The sequence below is a fragment of the Gallinula chloropus genome, assembly GCF_964237585.1.
Source record: "Gallinula chloropus genome assembly, chromosome: 1".
NCBI lineage: Eukaryota > Metazoa > Chordata > Aves > Gruiformes > Rallidae > Gallinula > Gallinula chloropus.
In genome coordinates this window covers 68,190,302-68,211,519 of record NC_140085.1, presented here as the reverse complement: position 1 = coordinate 68,211,519, position 21,218 = coordinate 68,190,302, and the positions used below count along the sequence as shown (strand labels likewise).

The 21,218-nt window shown below is 38.1% G+C and overlaps 1 protein-coding gene across 1 annotated transcript in view; it reads left to right on the top strand.

The window, feature by feature from the left end:
• ANO2 (anoctamin 2) overlaps window positions 1-21,218 on the top strand; it is a gene marked incomplete at both ends in the record, with an annotated part of 168,564 nt that overhangs the window by 108,350 nt on the left and 38,996 nt on the right. Inside the window, one exon of the mRNA XM_084276614.1 lies at window positions 16,593-16,667. Coding sequence (XP_084132740.1) covers window positions 16,593-16,667 — 75 coding nt within the window. The remainder of the gene's footprint in view (window positions 1-16,592; window positions 16,668-21,218) is intronic.

Below are 21,218 nucleotides of genomic sequence, written 5' to 3'. Positions count from 1 at the left end.
AACACTATGCCAAAATTCCATCCTTATCAATGAGAGATTCCAGTTTAAGACGGATGCGTGAAGACAGCAGGTGAGCAATAAGGATGTGTAAGAGGAGCAGAGAGAAAAAATAGCATAATGCCTGTTTGTTGTAGTGGTACCAGTGATTTTGTGATTCTGTGAATAGAGTGGGAAGACTGGGCAAAAAGGAGAGCAAAGACAAAGATCTTTGTAAAGACAGGAAGAGGCTGATGTCTCCTGATGAAGTAGAATTTGATAAGGAAGAGTGAGGTGTATGCTGGAGGTTCTTTTAAGACGAGGCCACGTAGCATATATGCAGAAATGGGACCAGAAGAATGTTAAGAAAGGAATTATGTAAAGTCATTAGTAGGTGTTCTGGGAGGCACTGCTGCAGAGGTGTTTGCTCCTCACTCCACGTGGGATGCAGGGCAGAGGAAATATCTGTGTTGCTAAAGAATAAGGCAGGAATGGAAAAAAATGCACACCAAATTTGTGTGACAAAGGGGCCTTATGATGTCTGGGTTACTTCTAGAGTAGCAGAAGTCCACAGAGCTAGAAATTATGATGGAGCTTCTTTTGTAATTGCTGGGTAAATATCCCACCCACTCATTGTCCCCAAAGGACATTCTGGATTCAAAGGCTGGCAATCCACGCTGAATAACATCTCTGAATGACTTGTTTTGCATGAAGAATAGCCACCTGGCATCCCTGGAGCTAGGGATTAATTAGGATAATTCAGCAAAAGAATAAAAGGCTAGATGTGGGTGGTGTTCATGTAATTTCTCTGAAGAGCATCTACCTAAGTTCCGTGTTTTGGGATAGTAGTAAGAATGTGGGATCTGAAATTCCTTGCCAGGGCCTCTGAAAGCTCCAAAGTACAATGTTGAAAATTTGGATTTGAAAGTTTGAGTTCACTGAGTTTACCAGCCTCCTTTGAACCTGTCAATGTTGTATTGCTTTCAAAACTTCGTGAACCAGATTTCAGGGTTCAGTTGACCAGTCACACACAGGTCATGCCTGGCAGGATTAGCACAGTGTTGGTTTTCACCTTCTTTAAAATACAGAACAAATAGTTCATTTATTGAGGAAACAAGCAAACAGTTTTCTTTTGGCTGTTTCTCCTGCAGCCTGATGAAGCTCATCTGTGGTGAACTAAATATTAGACATAAATCCCAATAGAAAAAACCCCACATCTTTTCTTAATAATCCTGCACATTTAGTCAAATTATTTAAAAGGTTCCAGATGCTTAATCTGTTGTTAATTTTTTCATTTTTGTTTAGACTTAAATACATTGCTTAATTTCTGAAGGAATGATTCCATCCTATTATTCACAGGAATATATAGTCTGACTTCTTTATTGTCCTATAGGTTCACTTAGGCATTTCTACAAACATGAGAAAAATGGCCTTGATGCATTTTAAGCAATCGGTGATGTAATTATAATACCTCCATGTATTTGCAGTTGGTGAATTTTACGTAGTGCCAATCCCATGAGCTATGTAAACTGGTAGTAGCACAATTTCACACACACCAAAAAAAAAGGAAAGCAAGTGCGTATGTAATATATATCTGCTCAGGACTTTAGTCAACTTGAATTAATTGTAGAAATATATTCATTTTTAGTTATTAGATGTATCTGGGCCAAGGATAATGTATTATCTTGCATAAAAGAACTAGAGAAGAATCTTCAAAAATAGGAATACAGTAAGAAAGAATACATTTCCAACATGAAACCATAGCCCACTAAATAAACTCACTTGCATATGTGTGAATTTAGTTTGGGGAGTTTGATGCTCATAAACCCTCTAGGTGAGGATAATATCCTTTAGTGTCTCTGTCCTAAAGTTCCTGAGGAGTCATGGACTAGTGAAAAAGCTGTGGGATGGAGGAAGAATTTGCTTCCCTCAGTAGAAGGAGGAGGGGAAGCTTACTCAATAAACACAGCTTACAAAGTAGCACCTGGTATCTGAGACATCAGACATTTCCTTTACTCAATCAGCCAATGCCATATAACAAAGTCTTGTGAACTTGCTGATTTGGATCAGCTGTAGCTTGTTGGGCTGATACTACTAAGTCTGAACCACTGGATAGTCATGGATCTCAGAGACCCCTGAGCAATCATTCCATTAGAGTGGTGTGTAGGTTACAAGACTTTGTACACTTCACACTGCTGGGTTTTGGCCTGATATCAAACAACAGAATGCTTTAGATCATCGATTCAAAACTTTGGTGCATAGGAAGGCATGTTTGCTTGCCTGTAAGGTCTACAGATCAGTTGCTCTTGCTTTCTCTGATGACATCAAGGACACAAGTTACATGTCTGTTGGGTCAGGAAGTCATACTTCTCAGATGGAGGTTAAGAAAGAGCACTGCTGGGATTGCTACTTATCTCATATGAAGATAGATTTTGCTGGGAATGTGTGGTTTAGCAGATCTTTTAGGTTGTCTAGCTATGGGATGAATGAAACTAGCTTCATAAGGTGCTAATTCAGCCAGTGTCTTTAGCTCCTTGGCTTTGTGTCAAGGCAATGGCTGCTGTGAAGCCATTGGCCTGGTACATCCAAATTTCCTAGTTATATTCCAGGTATAGATTTCTGTGAGGTAATAATCATCTAATAAGTACCCTCTTTCACATAATAAGGAGCATGTCTTCAATGGCCAACTTTCCCTTGAAATCATGCTCAAATAGTTATATTTGCTTATATGAGTTAGTGTGTGGATACGTGATGAAAGAGTTGCTTATTTATATGTGATAGAACCTCAACTCACATGCTATCACTAACCCACTGGTTACTACTTCAAATTTTAATTTTGCTTACTGGTAATTTGAGGAAAATACATGACATCTATCAGTATTTGATATTTCCCTGAAGAACAAGAAAAAGAAATATAAAATGTTCTCAGTAGTTTAAGTGAGTTTAAGACCACAAAGTTCATAGGCACCACGGGAAAAAATAATGCAGGAATTAAGCTTAGAAGGGAACCCATGAACACATCGAGTTGCCCCCCTGTGGCAAAGCAGCACCAGCTATACCCAGGGTCATATTTGCCATATGTTTCTTTAAATTGTTTTTAAAAATCTTCAGTAGTGGAGATGGCATAGACTCTTTAGATAGCTTGTCTCAGGCCTTAGCTATGCCTGTTTGAAAGATTGAAGGATTTACTGTTCCAGGATTTTGCTTCATGTCCAATCTAAGTCTTCCTGGTAGTAGTTTAAGCCCCTGCTAACTTTGTATCCATATCAGCAATAAAGACTGTTCATCTATTTCCTTTACATAAATTTATTTTCCAACACTTCTGTGCTTTAATTTTGATATAATAGGGTTTCTTCTGTTATGCAAGTTACAGAATGTCACTAAATGAATCCTGCAACAAACCTGTAACAACTGATCCAACTGAACCAAAAAGAAAATAATAGAAAAGCATAAGGGCTTGATTTCAAAACAGCAAATAATGGAGAATTCCTCAGTAATTCTAGATTCCAGAGATCTTTTTCCTTCTTCCCTTGCCTCCACAAGTGTACTGGTGAACAGGGCATGTTCTTTCAAGAGTGAAAAACAAACGTGCCCCTCTGCCTTTTGAAAGAGGCCAGGCATGTAGAATGAAAAATGACTGTGAGGTCTCCACAGAAGTTCCCTCTCTGTCCTTGTACAACCTTTCCTCCCATTAACTCACGTTTGAATGAGAAGTTCAGAGACTCACCACACTGCACAATGAGACAATTCAGAGACACTGTTTATTTTAGTACTATTTTGTCTCATTGGGGAACATAATAGCAATTGTGTGCGTGTGATGATAAAATGAAGCTCTGACATTTCAGAAGATGCCTGTCACAGGTCTGGCTGCCCAAATTATAGGCCACATAGCTGAAACTTCATCCAAAGACAAACCAGCAATGTAGGTGGCCTAGGCCATATCTGTTGCTGTCATTTCAGTCACATATCATATGTTAGACAGAAGAATGGGACGTGTAATGGAAGCCTTTATATCAGATTTGTGTCAACAAAGGATTCCCAACAAATCCCTGCAATTTTCCCTTGGACAGAGTCTACCTTGAAAGTTTTCCAGCAGTCCAGTGCAAAGCAGTTGCAGCAAATGAGGGGATCAGTCTGCATATTTATGGGAACTTGAAGGAAATACTACATCGATGACTTCAGACTGAAAGCTGCTTTCCAGAAGAAATGTTTTTTCTTAACATTTGTTGAAATTTGGTTATAAAATAAGATTTACTTGCAAAATTCCATATTACTATAAATGCTTTTTGGTCTTTGGGATGTAGCTGAGACAGTGTCAGAATAGGAAGAAATGTAGAGAAGCCCTTATTTACATGTCAGCATTACATTCTTCTCTGCACTGCAGTATGACCTCTGAGTCTTCTGCACTGGCCGGTGCAGTGGGTGGTAATGCCCCAGGATTCAAAAGATATTTCAGCAGTCTAAAGCCACAGAGGATGCATGACAACAAATGCTGCACAAGAGAGCTCCGTTTTAGCCTTGCCTCTGATTGGAAGGTGTCTGTTCCTCCCCAGTATTTCTGACCGTGCTCCCACAACTGAGCTAAATGACCTAGTAATCTTAGTAACAGGATCTTGTCTGCTTTGTGTGACACCAGAAGTTCAGAAAAATATTCAGCTTGGTAGGGGGACTTTAAGCAAGTGTCTGAGGAGAAATGGAGCATCCCAAATGACCCTGGTTAATTCATGACTTTCCAGAGGTCCTCTTGGTGGCATCATATACAGTTGTCTTGGAGATCCTTTTTGTTCCAGAAATATCACAGGTAAAATCAGCTCAAACTTGTGCTCACCCGATGGTATTTATGTACCCATTCTATTCTTGCTTTTTCATGTGTATAAACTGCCATAAACACAGTCTCATCCCTTGCTATATGTGAATGCCAGAGGTTTTTTTAATCCAGTTCATTAGAGGACTGATATTCTGCGTGCCACACACTTAGTTCATTCCATGGATTGAAATATGTTGAATTTACTCCCATGCAGATTGTACATGCTTTAAAACATGTCTTTTCCCTACCCGTGAGGATTATATGAGTATAAATTACCACAATTTCTATTCTTTCCAGATTAATTTTTATACAGTAACTCATTGCTCTCCAAGAATCTATTTAAAATACTACACTTTCTTCTTTGCTGAGTATTATTGATGTTTCTATTTTCCTGGTTATATCAGCCTTAATTTGTCCTACTTGAATATCATTCTATTTCATGCTTTTATTTCTGACTTTTCAACAGCCCAGTATTTAAATCTCTGTCCTCTTCACTATTTAGGATTATCTGCAAATTCATTTGAGACTGCTTTCATAGTCATCGCTATGTTAAATATAAGACAAATAATATATTGATCGCTGACTAGGTACTAGAACACTATTTTATGTATTGATTGTCACTCCTTTAAACATTTTTTCTGGTATGGGACTGCAAAAATTTATTCTGCTGATACATCTACTCCTTTTTTGTTAATGATAGAAGAATCATGCAATATTCTCAAGAGAACAAAATGTGAAAGACTGATTCTTACTGTTTCCAATTCTGCCAACTTTTTTATATTATATTAAATCTGACTGGGGTGTTTCAAGGCAACTTTCAATAGATCTACATTTTACTGCCAACTACCAAAGCAAGTATTTCTTAAAGAAAAGAAAAAAAAAAGGTGAATGATCTGGAATGCTGTTGGGAAGGAGCTCCCTGGAGACCTTTGTGTGTTTTCTATGCAGTTGTAGCACATATATACAACTTGAATAAATATTACCTACTTTAGTCTAGTGTGTGAGTAGTTATTATTTCCCTGTTTGGAAATCAAAAAAGATCTGGAATTAGAGTGCTAGGAACTTTTGCTCTCCATCTTGTGTTTAGATCTGTGACATTTAAACAACTTTTTATGAAGTTATTGTCAGCTTAGTGGAAAGCAGGTAATATGTGCTTGTCAGTCAGCATGAAGTGACCAGGCATTGTGATTTGGTGGTTTGAAACTCCAGCTTTGGGATCACTGGTAAATATTGTACTTCATGACAATTTCATAATGTCAAAAATATATATATAATTTAAAAAAAAATCATTGAATGTATGTCTCTCATTACTCTTCCAACTCCATCAGTCTCCAATTTCTGTCACTGCCTTCCAGTGTTTCATTGACATCTCTTTCTCGCTACTCTTCCACTCTTGTATTGGGCTTTGGGGGAAGCTGTGTGTGAGGATATGGAGGTGTTTGTTATGGATATCTATTCAATATATATAATTTCTTCATAATCAGACAAAAGAAATATTCTTCCTAGACATAGGCTCAGGCCAAGAGCCAGGTTGGACACCCTGACTCCTCTCTCTGGAGGTGCTTCTTTCTGCACTGACTGCAGAGCAAGTCAGTAACAATTACTTCTGCTATACTGAAGCAAGAATTTGTGAGTACCTTCCTCCCTTATTCTGCTTCTGTCCCTGTGACACAGATGTAACACATCTGGTGTTTCTGTTTCTCACATTTTGTGTGCCCACAGAATGGTGATGTGTACCTAGTGTCGGTTAAAGATACAATGCAGAAATGGTGTACTGGTAAATTTCACTGCTGGGGTCTAAGCAGCAGGTAGAATGGGTCAGTGGGACATTGTGCACATGCAGGTCTCCTGCACCTTTGAAATGTGTCCTTTTTGGAGCCTATGTGGAGAGAGCAGGAGGCCTCTTTGCTTTTGTACCCCTTCCCATCCTTCAAGTCTTCCATTTGTTGGTTGCTTACGCAGAACTCTTCTCTGCACGCCATCCATATATTATTGGCAAAAGTTTGCCTTTGTAGATTGTGCTCTGCAATCAACTGTCAATTTTTATAGCATATTCAAATGTTACAGTACAAACTTAATTAACATTTTACAGCTGGTAATAAATGCTCTGGAGTCAGGGAAAGAATCTAGCATAGCCACATCCCGTTTTTAATTCTTTCCCTGCTTCTCAAACATTTCATTACCAACTTAAAATTGTTACTAAAGTTTACACTACTTCATTCTCCTCTGTTGTTGGTGTTATCATTCACAGTTAGTGTAAGCTAAATTTGAAAGTGCAAAGGAAACTGATAATGTGCTGCATGCTTTTTTCTCCCACTTAGCGTTGGGATAAGTGACTTCATATGATGTAAGACAATGAAGAATGTGATTTTAAGTGTGCCATGCCAAAGCAATGCCAAAGCAATGCTAAAGCCTTGGGTTGAGATTCTGCTTCACTGAAGTCACTGTGGTTGATTTCACAGCAGCAATAATTTCAGCCTAGATTCTTCAGACTAGGACACTGGCCCAGATTTGGGTCAGACAAGCCTCAAGGAAACGTAGAAAGGACATCCTTCCTCAGAATCTATCACTAAATACATCTCATCCAGAACTGAAGCCATATGCTCAGTTAAATTTTTTAATTGTGTTCCCTTCACATTAAGGGAACTAATACATGTAGTTTTGAGAAGTAACAAGACTATTAAATGTTGCTAAGAGACTCCCACATAAAGAACTGTAATTTGAGCTTTGAAAATTGCAGAATTGCCAACTGGCTTAGTTCCATTAGGCCTAAGTTGCTTATATTAAAGTGTGTAACCGTGACTAAATGAGTGATTTCAGAGATAAATTTAAGGGAAACTGTTATCTGTCTGAGGCAAATAGACTTAAAGTTACAAAAGATAACATAGTTTAGGACCTTTTTATATTCGAGGGACAGATACTGCAAGTAGTTGAACATTTGATTGTGTAACTGACACCTTTTAAAAGGACTTACACAGAAAAGATAGGCCTGTACTTAGAATAAATTACAGAGAGAAACTTTTAAAAACACTGCCAATATTAAAATGGGGCTGAATTATGGGATCTAGTAAAACGTAATTTTTTCCTGAAAAATTACTCTGGTTACACTGTTTTAGAATGTGCTTCATTTATTATTCCATTATCTTCTCCATCAGACATTCATAGTTTACATGAGGAAGTGTGAAACCAGATTGACTTTTAGACTAATGGTACAAATTTGGTGTTAGAATGACGAGTCTGGGTGAAGGAAAGCCAGAGCCCTGATGTAATTGGCAGGCTACTGGTAGCTTGTTTATTATGTATAAACTTTATGACCTCCGTACCATAAATGACTCGAAGTGGAGAACAGAATGATCAATAAATGTGAACAAATAATTTGCAATATCCATCATCTACCTTAATCTCAGCGCTCCGCATCTCTAACAACTGCTTAACAAGGCTGTTGTGTCCCGCCCCAACCCCCCCAAAATAGCTACACAAGTAAACAGTGTTCCTAGTAATGCAATCAGTAACAGGTTTTGTTAGTTTCTATAAATCAGGTGTATCTGCAAAGATTTATAGAGTTTAATGCACTAGTATTCCACTAAAATTAAGTGAAAACTAAGTTCCATTCTACAGGGTAGTATCTCCCATGCAAGACTAGACTACAGTACGGGACCAGTGTGACCACTGCCACCATCCCGTGATGTTAAGCTATTTCACCCATTGGCTTGGTCTTTTTTCAGCAGATGTGAAATAACTTGATATATGGACCTGAAAATCTAGAGATCAATTGGGCAAGATTAGTATTTATTGTAAGACCATGCAGTGCTGCAAAACTGCATTGACCAGAACGTCAGGGTAAAACATAGTTGCAAATCCAGTTAACTGCAGGACAACGTTAGCTAGTGAGTACTCCCGAGAACTGATTTTTTTCTAAAGCCAGTCTTCAAACCTCACCTTGTTCCATTTTTAGCCAATATCAAAGCATATTAAATTGATACCATCACACAAATTAAAGTAGCCTCTTGTGTGGCGAAGAATCTATCTTCCTTACATATTACTGTATCTATATAAGTGTATTTTAAAGCGATGTGCATCATGTCATTGACTTCTCTAAGAAGGTTCAGGACTTGCACTAAACAAAATAAAACAAAACAAAACAAAACAAAAGCAACACCCCTTCCCCCAAAAAGTCGCTGAGAAAGTGACATAATATCCCTTCATGCTATGAACTAAGGGACATAATATCCCTTCATGCTATTTGTGGCATTCCATTACGGTCGTCCCTACTATGCGAGACCTGTGTACCATTGTCAGTCATTTGCTTTGGAAATCCCACCAGAAGTCTAAGTGTATTTGTACATCTGGCCCTTTGCCTTCTCGGGATCAGACTCATTATGATTTATTAGTCATCTACACAGAGCATTGATAAACAATGAATATTTATGACTACAGATGTAACCCTATTGTTTGTGTAAATTATAGTGTTTTTCTGGTAATGTTCTGAATGGCTTCAAGTTTACATAAATAATTCATACTTGTAAAGCCATATGTTAAACTGTCATTGTAAAAAAAGAAGTGCTGCCAGTTTTCACTTGAACCGTATGTAAATATCAAGAAGTTGATTTTAAACAGTGATATAAAGACTAAGCACCTTAATGCCATTTCAACAATAATGCAATATGCTACAGCTCACTGGATGCATTAAGATACGTATCAAAGACAAATAAATTTTAAACACAGAAGAGAAAGAAAACATTTTTATTTCCAAATAAACTACAATGTATTAAATTAACCAGGTCTAGCTTTACAAATTTAAAGTACAGTGATAGCAGACCTCAAACCTTTTGTCATTATATCTAAGTGGACAAAGCAGCTTGAAATATTTCCCTGAAACTACTGCCGGGAGCATTATTTTTTTCATCTTTGAAATGAAGGTAAAATTTGCAGTAACATTGTCATATCTGTGTGTGATTTTGAGATTCTCTGGCCCTACCTGTCTACATATGCTAAGGCTAATAGTTATCTCCCAATATTGACTAGGTATGTGCAGTCGCTGTAGAGGGAAAATCAGTACAAAATCTACCTGGCATGTTGTAGCTTAGCCTTATTCCAGCAGTACTTGTATTGTTGGGCAAATGTCCACTTTCAGCATGCCTTGAAAAACATTGATAATAGATTTTGTCTATGAACTGTAGCTCATGTCTCATTTCCAATTTAAAACTTGCTTTTATCAAGATATTTATTAAATGCATGTGATAAACATTTTTGATATACATATCATGTGATATACACATTTGGGGACGTGCCTGTGTGCATATATATTTGAAGTGGTATGTGAATAGGTGTATAAACATATATTTATAAACATACTCTGAAAAAGTTCAGAATATAGTGTTAAAACTAGAAAGTACTTGGATTAGCAAATCCTCTTCTTCATTCCACCAATGCCTCAGTTGATGGGGAAGAGCCTGGTGTCATCTTTTTTGCCAGGCTTCCTTGTTCTCTATGACTGTAAGTATGACCCTTACCTAACACAGTAACCATTGCATCATATGTCTGGTCCGGTGGAAGGGATGTGCATGTACGTGTCGTGAGGCACAGGGACTTGTCTATTCACACATGCTTTGATCAGCCTTGTTGGCCAAGTGAGTGGTTCATGTCAGGGCTGTAGCCTGTGGAAGATGTATTTCCAATCATATTGCAGGGGATGGAACATATCTGTGAGCTTCACTGGTTGTTCCCATTCCAACTGATTTGAGTGGTCTAAACTTGCAGAAAAGCCAAGAGATGGCCTGATCATAGTAAGAACCTAAAGACAAAACCTAAAGTCTGCTGACAGATGCTCTTAACTGATAAATTTGCAGCTACATGCCCAAACTGATAGCTTTGGATAGGCAAATTCAGCTTGGAAATAAGCCATACATTTTCAATAGCTAGGGTAACTAGCAACTGGAATGACCTAATAAGGCTTGTGACTGCTCATCATGGAATGGCTCAAGCTGTAATGAGAATTTTCTCAAAAAAAATGTTAGTTAAAACACATTTATTAACCCTATAGAAAAAAAAAATATCACCTCAAGGAAGTTCTGTGGTTCCAAAGGAAACCAAGACTGGATGGTTAACAATAACCTTGCTTAGCCTTACATTCCAATAATTTCCATGATTCTTCTCATAGGTCTCTATTCTGCATTGTTGTTGCAAATCGTTTAGTCTGTCCATCAGATGCTATTGCAGCATCTGTGCTATTCTACATGCTTCAAGGACAGCAAAATTTTTTCAATTAAAGGCTTTGCAGTCCTTCAGCTGGCTCCAAATGAGTCTTGGCAGTTTGTTTTCCTTGTGTAAGTCTGAAACAAAACATTGTTCAAAAACCAGAGCCACCTTTACTGTTAATCACTGCTTTCCAAGCCAGAAGAATAGAAAAGGTTGATCTCTTTTTTGACAGGTCTTAAGCTAAAACCTTTTTCATTTTCTGCATAAGTCTGAAGGTACAACTCCTAGGGACAGATTCAGACTGGAATAGAGACAGGCATTGGCAGATGCCCAGGGTGGCAGCAGTTCTGTTTTTCTTCTCAGGTGTTGAGGGCCAGTGGTCCCTAATACAGCCTGGAACAGTCTCATGAACTTGTCCAAAGAGTTTCTTAACCGTAATTACCACTGTGGGCCACTGCAAGATCACAGAAATGCTGATGTGCTTTGGTTGTGTCTCTTTTTGTATCATCACCCTGGAATCAACTGTCTTACCAAACTGCCTGTACTGCAGGTTCTTTCTGGCTCTTAACATCTTTTAATGTCAAAATAGCTCCGAATTATCCTTTTACCCTTGTCTTTTTCTTACCTCATGCCAAAAGTAAAACTGTAGGGACCAATTACATTAGAAGAAGCTCATTCCATTCCTTGTTTTGAGCCTGCAATGCACATGCAATATGTTACTCAAATACAGAAGACCTCTATTACATGCCACAGTTCCTATTTCTAGATCCTCATTTGGACTGCATGGTATTTTACACAAGTTAAATCTTTTCTTTCTAATAAGAAAAGTGCAGGTATAACCAATTACACTTACTTATTTGGTATTTCCTGGGCATAATTAGAGATGAACTTCTGGATTTTGTAATCAGAAATAAAATTTTTCAGCTTTTTGCTATTGCTGCCTGTACAAGAGAAAGAAGCTCTGGATTCTATTCTTCCCCGAGCATCTGTTACTAAGTTCCAGTCAGTAACTGCAGCTCTGTGCAAGTCCAGTGAAGTCACTGGGGTTTCCCAGGTGCAACCGCACTGAAAAGCCTGAATTTTAGAACTGCAGTTATGAACCAGGGTGCAGAAGAGAGAACGTATGTTGCTTTACTCCCCAAATGCAGGTTGAACTGGCATTGCTGATGGTTGGAAACACCTGCTTTGAGGAGGTGTCCTCTTGTGGGAAAATACAAATTAAAGTCTGAAATACTTGTGATCTGAGCAAACTGGCTGTGGTTTACCTCACAGAAGAACACAGAAGCGGCATAAAGCCACTTGGTTCTGTCCAAGAGCAGTATATTTCCACATTTCCACAGCTCAGAGGCCCACCTGAGGATGCAGAGCCAGACATGTTGGATCCTTGCCATGTTAGGTAACTCATAAGGAAATAAACTGTCCAGTAAAACCTAGATGATACTTAATTATTTTATTCTTTTCTGATATTCTTTCATTTTATCTTTTATTTTCTAATAGGAAACACCACATTAAAACAGGAATGTTTCACTACACCCAGAACATCAACTACTTTTTCCTCCAACACAATTGCAAATACATCACCATTTTTAAAGAAATCGAAAGAAAGATTTTAAAATACATATATTTTAATTTGCCTTGCTCATCACAAAAATGTAATCTTTATCATGAGGTTTTCTGTCTGCATATGAATGTTTCCCAGCAATGCAGATTCTTTTTGGGGATTATTCCATAGAATAGCATATCTGTCATTGAGATTGTTGTTCAGATGATCAGTTTCATCTTGTTTCATCAAAAAATGCATAAACCTCCTGGATTGCTCCAGACAGATTCCCTGGCTGCTTGGATGAACTTTCATTAACCTTCAGAAAATCCTTCCTGCCCCTGTCTAAAATGTATGCAATGTTCTTGAATGCACATCATTGGTGAGAAAGGGGTACATATACCATATACTATGAGAAATTTGTGAATGAATTTATCAGCTAATATAGAATTAGCCACATTCGCTGCGATGTGCAAGGGTAATATTTTGACAAGGTGTTCTTGGTACCTCACAGTACAGTCTTTTAGCGGCTAGATGGCACTATTGCCAGAGAGTAGAATCAGGTGTGATAGAAAATACCAAGTGAATTCACAGATTCGACTTTCTTAGCAAGAGCCACGACAGAACGTAGCTTTCATCTGCCTGAGATAATGATTTAAATTTGAGAATTTGGTCTGTGCCATGTGTGCTAAGTAACTCAGTGATACTGTCATTCGGCTTTTTATTTCTTCTCATAATGATGTGGCAACTCGGGTATGTTGTTTGGCTACGTGCTATAGAGGGTGGCAAGCTCATGAAAGTCACCTAAGGTTAAAGGAAGCACACAAGCATGAAAGAGAAAACTGATTAGATGTCATGCCAATCTCTTCCTTTATCCACTTGTCCCTTCTCATGCTTACTCTCTCATCCTAATTTCCCCCTTTGTGTCATTCATTGCAAGAAGAGACTGGGAAAGCGCTACTGACATGTCTGTCACTCCACTGAGCTCTGGCTCAATCTGCATTGCCTTGTTCAGTGTGATTTTCCTTCTGTCCTCACTCCATAGATATAGTGGCTGCTGGTGCCCAGGCATTGGCAGTGTGACTTCAGGGGTGGCTTCTCTGTGGACCCACCACAGGGCACAGCTGAGCCCCTTTGCAAGATGAGGCACCACTGGGAAAGTGTGCTTAAAAAAGGGTAAAATGCTGCCTGGCACTGAGGAGAAAGGATGGGAGTAAACTAGGTGAGTTGGGAATGAAGGACTGGACTTGGACCTGGGAACAATTTGGGAAGGAGGTGAAGTGGAAGGAGTTCTTAGTTTGATTTTTATTTCTCACCATTCAAATCTATTTTAAATAGTGATAAATTTTATTTTCCACAACTCGAGTCTAGTTTGCCTGTGATTGCAATTGGCAAAATATCTTCCTGTCTTTACCTCAACTCACAAGCATTTTCATCTTGATTTCTCCCCATACTGTGTTGAAAGGGAGAGCGAGAGAGCAGCTGGGTGGGCATCTGGCAGACAGCCAAGGTCAACCCACCCCAAGAGAAAGGGCTATTTTTGTCCTGTTCTTTTGAGGCAGCCCATATTTCATTAAGTTATTCCCAGCAATAAATTGAAACTTTAAAAATTAGTTAATGCTTCTCTTTCCTTCAGGAACTTATTTTATTGAACTTATCAGGCATATAGTGCTTTGGAAAAGTAATAATTATGTAAAGCAAGAGTTGAGGTGCTAAACTTAGGGCTTCCAAAATGACTGGTGATGCTAGATGCCCCTGTGTTCTTAACACACATGCTGAGATTAAAGAGGACAAAGTTTGTAGTGCTTAAACTCTCATGGAGTTGGGACCCTTAAATGGATTAATCCTAATGTCTCTTAATGCCTAAAAATGTAGGCTTAGGCACACCTTAGCTTCTGATATTCGTCCCTAAAAGTACATGTCAATCATTGCTCAATTTTCCTAAGTTTTTTAATTTTAAAAAAAAGGGGTGAGTGTGGGTGGAAAGGGTGGGTGTGTGGGGGGGTGTGTGGGGACAAAAAAGAGCAAATAGCTATTTCTTTTTCATAATGGACAGCTCTATCTTAAGGTATTTATGATTTTTCAGTTTTTTAAGTTGCTAAGGTGTTATGCAGGAGTAATTTTTTTTCTTGACTAGGAAAGCAGTAGATCATGTCAGAATCCTAGCTGATGTTTCAAAATACAGAAACTGTCTTAAATCACCAGAAATATTGAAAAAAAACCCACCCCAAAACATTAAAAATACCCCTTGGTCATTTTGCCACTCAGGATTTGGTGAGCATGCTTCATGACATGTGAAAGTGTGATTGTGATATTATAATTTCTTTTCCAAAATTCTTACCACTAGAGAGATTTTTGAAGCAATTTTCTTGGTAATTTTTGCTTCTCACTGGCCCTTTTGCACAAATCCTGATTTTCTCTTTCCACCTCAGTCTGGTTATAGAAGATTTTAATCTTTCCTTTATCTGCTTTGGCTAGCATTAACTCATTCTGCTGCTTTGCTTTTTTAGTGTTCTTCCCCTAGTGAAATTGTTAGGCAAGGTGTCCTTCAGGCCTTCTTGAGTATAATCACTTAGACCTTCTTTATGTCCTGTATAATCGCTGTGTGGTAAAAGCCAAAATGAAATGAAATGCATCTGTGTTTTCACAGAAATGTTTTTTAAAGTAGCCTTCCAGCTAAATGATGGACTCCATTTATGTACTGTATGGACTATTTATGTACTGCATACATTGGGCCAAATTATTTGTGCTTCTGCTTGGGTTTGCTATGGCCCAGTCCTGCCAGCATTCTCCCAGAGGGGACATGCTTAACTTGTCTGTTTGAACAGCTGAGCTGAGAAGAGGGGATGCTGAGTAATACTACTTCTCACAGCGTTTGAGGCACCACCACAATGGCAATGGATGTGTAGACAGGATTGTGTCTTCAGTCTAATTCCACAGCCCAGTAAGCTCCATGAGAATATCCACGGCTACATTTCTGTGCTTGAAGTACATACTGTATCCCCAGTCCTACTTTGGGAAAGCCTTTTACAAAAGCATCATACTCCCACATTTTTATTTCTATCTGAGGACCATTGTGCTTCAGAAATGGTTTATTTGAAACCTTTGACCCGAATTCTAATCTGATTTAAATTCAGAATAACTCTGGGTTAACGCCAATGTAAGTGAAGTACTAGTCCATGGGATAGCGACTGGTTCACAGAAATGCAAACAGCAGCTGGCTCTGTGTCCTTAGTTAATTTAATTATATAGTTCTAGCTTAACTTAAACAAAGTAATGACCTTATTATTTTTTTAAGAAACCTATTTTGAGGGGAAGGAATCGTATTTCTTACATAAATCCACTTTCAAGTGTCTTCTTTAGATGTACATGTTGCTAGAGATGGAGTTAGGTTTGTGTGGGGAGAGAAAAAGCATACTAGATTTCACTGATCACAGTTGCTTTGAATTATGCAATGAAGAGAGAGATGCTGTCTGCACATGAAGAAAACAAGGTTGGCAGCAGAGATTACAGAGGGGGCTTGCCTTTGTAGTTTCTTTTTTCTGTAGACCAGGAGAAGGAATTGGGGTGTCTGCCAGAACTATTTTTGGGACCACCTTTGGGTAAGATAACCATTAGACAAAAAAATCTGGGTTCAGAGGTAGGAAGCAATCTTTTCATGATTTCTGTCTCAAGCACGACTCTTCAGAAGTTTTACAAGAAACAAGTCAAAATAAATGGTTAAAACTCGTTTTGCCTAAATGTAAATTAAGGTGAATCTTAGGGCTTCCTTCTGTTATTATAAAATTTAGGGAAAGCTGAAAAATTTTTCAAATATTAAAATTGTAGATACATGTGATATTTTCTGATTTTTGCAGGCATTTTCTGTATGTCTTTACACTCTTACTCTCTTTTCTCTCAAATTAAAGTCTACCTTAAAATATTAGTGTTCTAAATCTTATAATCATCTTCAAAATTGAATAGGACTATGGGAATTGAGAAGGTTTTTCACTAACAGACCTTATTAACTCAAATATTTGCCATTGTACAGTTCTCTAGTGTTTGTTATTTTATCTTTGTGTTTTGTCACAGGTTGAAAAGGAGAAGCTGACATGGAGTGACCGTATGCCTGGATATGCAGCAAACTTTGGATTGATTTTATTTATGGTAATATAATCTGCATTTCTTCACATTTATTAGCTGCAAAAAACTTTGCAATGAGCATCTCGAGTGGAATCCTGAGTTAGTGTTCTTGTAGATGCTAAAAAATCTGAATAAAGCTAGGTTTGTAACCTATAGTTTGTGAGAAAAATGTGTTCTATGAAGAAGACTCGTGGAGCTGACAGCCCACCTCCAGCATAGTTCTCTTTTTCCAAAGGCTGCTCATGAGAGGGCTGCGGGCTGGATGACTTGCTGTAATGACAGCAGTTCATTATAGATGTTGCCTCTCCAACAGGGTTTCTGCTCCATCCATTGTCTGATGAAGGGAAGCCCACTGTGCTGGTGTGCACAGTGTTGCATATGCTCTGTCGGAATGACATTCAGAAGTGTTGAGCATTTTTATCCCCCCTCTTTTTACCTCTGTTATCCACAAGGCACTACCACCATCGCTGATGGGCTCAGCCTCGGCCAGCAGCGGGTCTGTCTTGCAGCTGGCTGGCCTTGGTCAGACATGGGGGCATCTTCTTATGGAAGCCACCCCTGTAGCTTCACCTTGCTAACAAAACCTTGCCATGAAACCTCAATAAAACCTTAAATGACATTGTCAAGGATTCCGTTATTCCTCAGTTACAGGAATTACTGAATCAAAAAACATGTATTGACATCTAGAGCCAGTGTAAAATAGCAACGAAATATGCTGGTTTACATCACAGGAGCATCTGGCATGGGAGTTTTACATAGGGACTAAATTATTTAAAAGTACCTAACTGTGTTTCTAACACGCTGGAATTTGCATGTACTGCAACAGATATCCTGTGAAGATTTAATTTCTTTTTCTGACAATCAAAAATATTTTCTATACACATTGAAGTCAAACAATGGTCTGCATTTTTATAAATCTATGTGTATATGTTTATGAAGATATATGTATTGTATATTAAATATATTTGCTGTACATATTAGGTGTGTCATTCATAAATAAATCTATGTACTTATAACACTTTTAATGAGTTCAGCATCCTGAGGCCATACCAAGCATTTGCTTTGTAGTCAGAACCTCTAACTAGCATCAGTTGGGACTTTGCTTAAAGCACAGTATACTGAGTATGACTAAGCATATAGCCCCGATTTAGCTTTTACAAGTCATTCTTTTGCAGACAAGGTGCTTACATGTGCTCTTGACTTTAACCACGTTTAAATCTCCCCTAAGCATGGGCTTAAATTGCTTTCCTGAGTCATAGCCTATGTATTACACTCTGTGCTTACTGTAACATCTTGGAGAGATTTATAAAGGTAAAACGTGGACCTCTAATTCTTTAACTTCTCTTGCTGTCCAGTGGAACTATGTTGCTTTCGCCATTTACAGAAGTGGCCACAATTAATTTTTTAGAATATTTTAAGCATTATTAATATGAAAGCCTCTACAGGAAACAACTTACAAATCATGCATGAAATTTAAGTCAGCTCGTGATAAGGGAGCACCAGCTCTGCTTTCCCATGTGGAAATTACAGTCTCCTCTTTACTGTGTGCAATGTTTCTCCTTTTTTGTTTGTTTGTTTCCTTTTTTTTTTTTTCCTTCCTTTCTGCTGGATTAGTTGAACAGGAATTGGAAACACTAGACTAAAGTTTGCTCTTAGTCTGTTCAATAGAATTGCACTCAGGAAACTAAACTGGTCTCTTTTACATTCATTATTATTCACACAGATTAATTTTTTTAGCTGTAAGCACAATATAAATAAGAGGTGATGAAACTTTGAATGTATGTGTCCGTGTGCACGTATACATCACACAGAGATGGTGTAGTCAGACAGAGTCACGCACACACACGTGCTGCAATTTCTAGTGTTGCAGAAATAATTGCTGAATACTACCTTTTCCAGGCCCATAGGCTCTGGTGGCACAAGCCATAGGTATTTTCCATGCAGATCTCTACACTGCTATGGAATGACACCTCTGTGTTGTGTTATGTCCCTCCTTCCCTCAGCTTAACACGCTGTACTTTCACTGATGATTCTTGAAGCTGCTAACCGTTTCCTATTGTAAAGCCTTTTCTCTTTATTTTTCATTTGCATACTTTTGTGTGCTTCATTTTTGTGAATCATCTTTCAAGAACTGTGTTGTATTTTTTTCTTTCTGTCTTTGCTTCTGTCTTTATTAAGTTTCTTTATAAGTGCAGACTGAAAAACTAATTGCTGGATTTTGTTCTCTTTCCCAGTTGGTCTTAATGTTTTACACCATCAAATAATTCCAAGGATTATTTTGCACATCTATAGATGCTTTAAAACCTGGTCACAGCTCCTTTGTGGCACACAAAGCCTCACTTGACCGCAGAGGAGACAGATGATTTTAAGATTTAATTTAAGCAATACTTTTTGCAGGAACTTTAGAGCAGAAGTTCACAAGTCTTATTTTTGCCCAGTGAGACCAGTGGTAGCAGGAAGTCTCGGCTTAGCTGGGCATATGCAAGTTTGGCTTGTGTGTAATTAGTAATAACATATGTCATAGTTTAGAAACTCTGCATTTGGAAAGTACATGTTGAAGCAAAGATTTCTGAGTATGTGATGAATACGTTGATGGGTGCTGGAAGCGAGCTGGATGACACGCAGCTATGCCATCACTGGAGCCTTTCTTTGGGTTCATTGTGTATGGCTCAGGGAGAGGAAGGAAAAAACCAATATGTGCCAAGGCACAAAAGTTCAGCCTGTTCCTCCTTTTGGACCCTACTTCCCTATTCTTACTTGCATGGCATAATACTTGACTCCACATTAGCCCCACTGGGGAGCAAAAAAACTATTTGGACATTAAATTGTTATCCTACTTGGATGAAGGTATCAGTCTAGTCCACAGGGTTTTATAGCTTCCTTCTCAGATCTAGTATGTTTTCCTGTTTGTCTTCATTCATACCAGGCTCAGTAGGTGACTTTCTCTGCAGCCAATTTTCACATCTGTTTCTAAGCAATTCAGTCCTTGACAGACTAGTTTAGATACTCAGTGAAGAAACTGCCATTGTAGGGCTTAGAACCAGCCAGATGAAAAGTTGACAGTGACAAAAAAAAAACCCAACAAAATAAGCACCTGAATGAAAGGTCACCATCTGATCTGGAATGTGGTCAAAAGAGGAATTGTTAGGAACAGGAGAAATGCTGTGAAGATACAGGAACCGCTCCCTTTCAGTGACTGTCTGGGGAGTAAGCACTGTGCTCTCAGTTACTGTGCATTCCTACAAGCCCTCCTCAATTTTCTCATGTTGCTGGATGCACAGATAATGAAGACTCCTAAAGGAGTGTTTTTCCATCTGTGCCTAAGCAGATGTTTAAATACAGCTGAGTTCCTGAAGCTCTGGTGCTTTTGCAAAACCAGTACCTTTGTTCTTTAAACAAATAAAACATATTTTTGGGTAATGTTGTATACCTTGCTATGGCACTGCAAGAATTGAGGAAGCTGCAATATGTCAAGTCTCAGATAGTATCTCATCCTTCAGTAATCTTCCTCATTTCTGTGAATCCCTTAAATCCTTTGGTCGGGTCAAGAGTTTGCTATTCGACTTCAGTGACCTGAATTTTCCTCTTTCTCTGTTTAGAGTCTTCTTCCTGTGTTGTTAAGGTATCACTTCTAAGTGGAAGCCTGTGAAGGAAATAGGTACCTATGGAGGCCCAGAGAGCTAATCATCCCAAGAATGATACAGACAAGTTTACTTTGCTGGTTTTCCTTGTCTACCATCGTAGCAAAAATTTCAAAGAAATCTACAGGGGAAAGAAACTTTTAAAAAGAGTATTTGGAAGGTGATTAAGAAGAAACCTGTGACCCAAACAAAGAAGAAAAGAAAAAAAAAAAGAGTTTAAGGTGACTGTAGAGGTGAAGGATGAATTAGATTATCACAATGTGATGCTGTCTATTGAGGATATCGGTCTGTATTTCAGTGATTGCTTCTGCAATAGACAGGATAAGTAAAAGTTCCAATCTTTGAATTGAACCAATTCTGTCATAAAAAGAGCTTAGCAGATAGTTTGACCTAAATCAGATTGTCTGAATGTTTGCTAGGTATGTCAAAAGAAAAATTGGCAGAAAATTTACAAGTGCTTTCTCAGCACCATGAAAACTATGAAAGGAAAGGAAATAATATTTTATGCCATTTGAAACGTTTTCATTCAAAGTTTTTTATTTTAGACTTTTTCTTTTAGACTCGTATTTGAATGAAAAGTATTATTATGAAGCAAAGATTAATCATTCACCTACATTTAATTTAAAATCAGTGAAATATTTATTTTAAAAGTCAGTATCAGATGTGTTACTAGATCTAACATCTTATTACTATTTTCTCACAAAATATATTTGTGATTTTGTCTGGTATCTCCAGAACTTTCTCCAAAATTTTATTTTTCAGTATGTTTACCAGTTCTCTATTAGAACTAAATGTGACTAGTTTTCATTTTCAACCTCTAACATAGCTCTGATACTTGTTTTGGTTCTTTTGCAATAGTAGTTTTTCATAAAACAACCTCCCTCTGTATACAGGAATTCAATAAACTATTTCTGGGTCATTAAAATGAACTATT